This window comes from Micropterus dolomieu, unplaced genomic scaffold (genome assembly GCF_021292245.1).
Source record: "Micropterus dolomieu isolate WLL.071019.BEF.003 ecotype Adirondacks unplaced genomic scaffold, ASM2129224v1 contig_8736, whole genome shotgun sequence".
NCBI classification, from domain to species: Eukaryota; Metazoa; Chordata; class Actinopteri; order Centrarchiformes; family Centrarchidae; genus Micropterus; species Micropterus dolomieu.
Genome location: NW_025737722.1, coordinates 5,405 through 9,775, shown reverse-complemented (window position 1 = coordinate 9,775; position 4,371 = coordinate 5,405). Strand labels below are relative to the sequence as shown.

Genomic DNA, 4,371 nt, shown 5'->3' with positions numbered 1-4,371 from the left:
AAAAAATTATCTTAGTCCTTATTTACCCCTCATATCTACTGATGGCTGCCAAAAAGAACAAATTAAATAAAACTTGAATCATATTTAAAGATTCATCATCAATCCTTTGATATTTACACATTTATTAATTTTATAACAAAAGTAATTATTGTCATTTGACATGTTATCAATTGCTCTTCATGTATTTTGTTCATTGTACTTCAAGTCTATCAAAACCTGAGTTTAAATATACCAACATTGTTGGTATATATATATATATATATATAGATAGATAGATAGATAGACAGATACTGTATATATATATATATATACACGAGAACAGTGGGATTCTTTTCAGTTGTTGAGATTAAAATGTGGCTTGCCATGGTATATTATTGAAAGAATGATGATTACAAATCAAAAATACAGTGATAAACTGATAAAGTATAGAATCAGTATACTGCAAAATAAAAATTCACCAACTTTAACCTTAAATATAGTTTTGTTGATTTATTCTTAGCCACTCCTGACGTAGGTCCCCTGACTCTCCAGTGCAGGAAACAGTGTTTGGTTTTTGTATTAGGGTTTGTCACTGTGATGGCTATGGGGTGGCACTGTGATATAGATCCATACAAAAACTTAAGAGCAATAATCTGACACTCTGCATTTCTTGTGATGGAAAAAGGACAGGACAAAGCATTTCTCATTGGAATATGAGGTAACTACTGTGTTTATCATTTTTAACAAGAAGATCAGTACTTAGTATTAATTTAGCAGTTTCAAGTCCCAGTTGGTGTGCAGATGTAAATGTTACCATCCAGTAAATCTTAACTTGAAGAACTGATTAAGAATAAACACAAAACACATAGATGACACCAGGATACAAAACTGACCAGGATTTCTGAGTATTTCATACACTTAATGAGCTTTTAACACATTTTACAGGTACATGAGGTTTTTGTACAAGCAGTGAGTGGAGATGCAGCACTGTGATTACTTCGACTACTGGGGTCATGGGACTGAAGTCACAGTATCTACAGGTAAGACACATTTAAATTATATATTTACTCACTAGTTTCTTTTTCTTTTATTAATATGAATATTGCTGGTGGAGAGGTTTACATCGTGGTCTTATTTCAGTTCATGCTCATGTTGGACAAACTAGAAAACAGAGCAGCCAGATGTTTTTAACGCAGCTGATTCTTAGATTCACTGTTAAAAATAGCACAAAATCATCATCAGAAATAATTTAATATGTTAATTATTATTGTTATATATTATATTGACCCTTTATCCCACAAAGCAGCAGTTGTGGTTTTGAATGTTGGTGGAAGCAGTTGTTTTAACACGCTCAGCTCTGGTCTGTTTATCCGTGTGCTGGACAAAAAAGCACAAATAACAATAAATGTGTTACAGTGCTGACTTGTTGATGATTTATATAATCCGTTATATTAACATTATTATTTAGTCATTATTTAGTCTATCATTAGTTACTATTAAAATATGTTGTGTTTTTAAATGAACACAGCATTGTTTCAGTTTATGAAAAGCTCAAATTCTTTTACAATGAGGCATTTTTATATTTACATTGATGCTAGACAGTCTTTACATGGTTATAAAAATAACATAAAATATGTTTATCATTCTACCTGAAGTGTCCAGAATTAATTAAATTTTGAATTACTTCACAATTTCATATATGTAAGTCACATGTCTGGTAGTTATTATGATTTAACACTGAACACTTTGGGTTTCCATTTTTCATTCTGAGGTAAAACCATTCAACCAATAATTCCTTTTTTTAGATGCGCAATTGATCATTTGTAATATTGTGTGTTTGTATTTATATGATTTTTAACTTAAACAATCTCCTCTGTGAACGAAACTGCATGCAACTCTGGAAAATCAAATATTTGATTAACAAGTGATTTATTATGTTTCGCAAAGAGTAGTAAATATGCAGTACAACATATTAGTGCCGTTGTATGAACTCAGATCAAATCTGAACTGAAAAACAACAACAGAAAAAAACAATAGGACATTATTTAGTAGAATGTAGTATTTATTAAAATGATCTTTTGGGCAGATGTCTCTCGCTACACATTCATCAATCAAACTGGCAACAGTCACAGTTGGTGTGCAAATGATTATCCATTAGCCATAATATTATTATAAATTTATTACAATAATATATTTATATATATAAGTATGATTGAGTAAAACATGTTATTGCTGCTATAAAGCATTAATATTTTGATACTGTTAGTATATTATTGCTTGGGGTTATTAAATGGATGGAACAGTATTTTATTCTCTGTAATATTTGTTATTAGATTTTAGACAAGCTATTGATCGTCTGTGTTCTGTCATTTACCTATATTGGTATTTAATTTTTTTGACACTTTCACAGGAACAACTACATCACCAACTCTTTTCCCTTTGGTTCAGTGCCAACCTGGGTCTGGAGATAAGATCACTCTTGGTTGTCTTGCACATGACTTTTCCCCAAAGAGTCTTACTTTCCAGTGGACCGATGCCAGTGGGACCCCCCTGACTTCTGTAAATTATCATCCAGCTGAGAAAAACAACAAATATACAGGAGTCAGTTCAGTCCAAATATCAAAATCGGACTGGGATTCATATAAGGCTTTTAATTGCTCTGTGACCCACCCTGGAGGCCCCAGAAGTGTGAAAGTAGAAAGTATGTGATTTTTAACTTCCTATCATGGCTCTTTTATGCCTATATCTCCACATTCATCACCTTGTTCATCTTGTTTTTGCATTGTTCAGCAATCATTTCTGTTTCTCATGTTTTTAAAATAAATTTTATTCTGTTCTCAAAGTTCTCAAACAAATAATTGCAGACTTACGTCAGTTAAAACAGGTATCTCTATTTCTGCTCTTTCTTCTTGTACAGAGGCCCCATTTCCTCCTAAGGTAACTTTGCTATCTGAGACCCTGGTGTGTTCAATTGAAGGTTTTCTTCCAAAAGAATTGTCAGTCAAATGGAAAAAAGATGCAAGCTATGTAACTGGCTCCAGTAACTTGGCCACCCAAAAAATTGGAGATGTATATTCAGCCGTCAGTTTCCTGAAGGTCAATAACACAGACTGGGACAGTAAAGCTGTTTACACATGTGAGGTGACGCACCGAGAAACAACTTATACAAAGAAGGCCTCAAAAGGTACAGGGCTACTACAGTCATTACGTAATACTGTTGTACTGTTACACAGATTAAGCTGTTAGTGACATAATAACACACAATATGCAGAATTTTTAACTCTTGCATTGTATTTCTAGATGGTAAGACATGGTTTTCTCTGTTGCTCTCTTTTATGCAGCTCCTGTCACAGTGACACTGAACCAACCCAGTGCCAAAGAAATTTTCAGCAACAACAAAATAAAGTTGGAGTGTATCATTACTGGACAGGATGAGACCATTGTAAATACAATTCAAATCACTTGGCAAATTGATGGACAAGATGTGACCAACGACATTAATGAATCAACTGTCAAGTCTGTAGGCGTTCAGCACAGCAAAACCAGCACGATGACTCGTAGTCTGTCTGAGTGGCAGAGAGTCAACAAAGTGCGCTGTTCTGCCATTAAAGACGATATGACTCCAGTTATTCAGGATCTGACTGTCCACAAAGGAGGTATGTTACTGAGTGATGGAGACTGACAGTAATCTGTAAATCTGGGGAGGCAGCAAAAATAGCAAAAATAAAAGCTTATATAAACCTTATTGGTGTCTCTTTCAGATGGGAGTGAGCCAAATGTGACAGTCCATGCCCTCCCAGAGGAGGACATCAGCAAAGGAGCTGTGGTCTCTCTGGTGTGTCTGGTCTCTGGTCCTGTGCTGCAGGATTACTACATCGCCTGGTCAGAAGGTTCTGGAAATAAGGCCTGCAACTATAAGGATGGCATTAACTTCCCCCCACAGAAGACCCAACAAGGCTACTTAGTTACAAGTGTTTACACCACCACCAAGGAAAAGTGGGACAAGCACAACATGTTCTACTGCAACGTCTGGCCTGCTGGTAGAAATAAGGCCATATTAACCAAAGGAGTGTCTAAGGCCCATGGTGAATCACTTGAATGTTGAAAATAGTAGATTCAGCTATAAATGTGGTATTTTGTGTTAACACGTTGCTCTGTCTCTGTGTGTACTCTCTGTCGTGGGAACCTGTGCACTCTGTGATGTCATCAGTCTTTGTGATTGTAAAAATAAGTGTCACATGTCAAACCACTTTTATTTGTCATCATATTGTGTTTCATTCTGTCTTTGTCACATTGTCTAACAGCTTGAGAAGTGTGCTGACTGTTTCAAATAAATGTTGCATGGAGACACTTGTGTTACATGTTCATGAATGATTTCAATATTTTAAAACA

General features: G+C 34.9%; 1 gene segment (V, D, J or C); it reads left to right on the top strand.

Moving 5' to 3' along the window:
* Nucleotides 1-599: 599 nt before the first annotated feature.
* On the top strand, nt 600-4,084 carry LOC123965135. The segment is given in 6 exon segments: nt 600-697; nt 934-1,019; nt 2,390-2,680; nt 2,897-3,163; nt 3,321-3,635; nt 3,741-4,084. Coding segments are annotated over 5 exon segments (1,278 nt in total).
* The last annotated feature ends 287 nt before the right edge of the window (nt 4,085-4,371 follow it).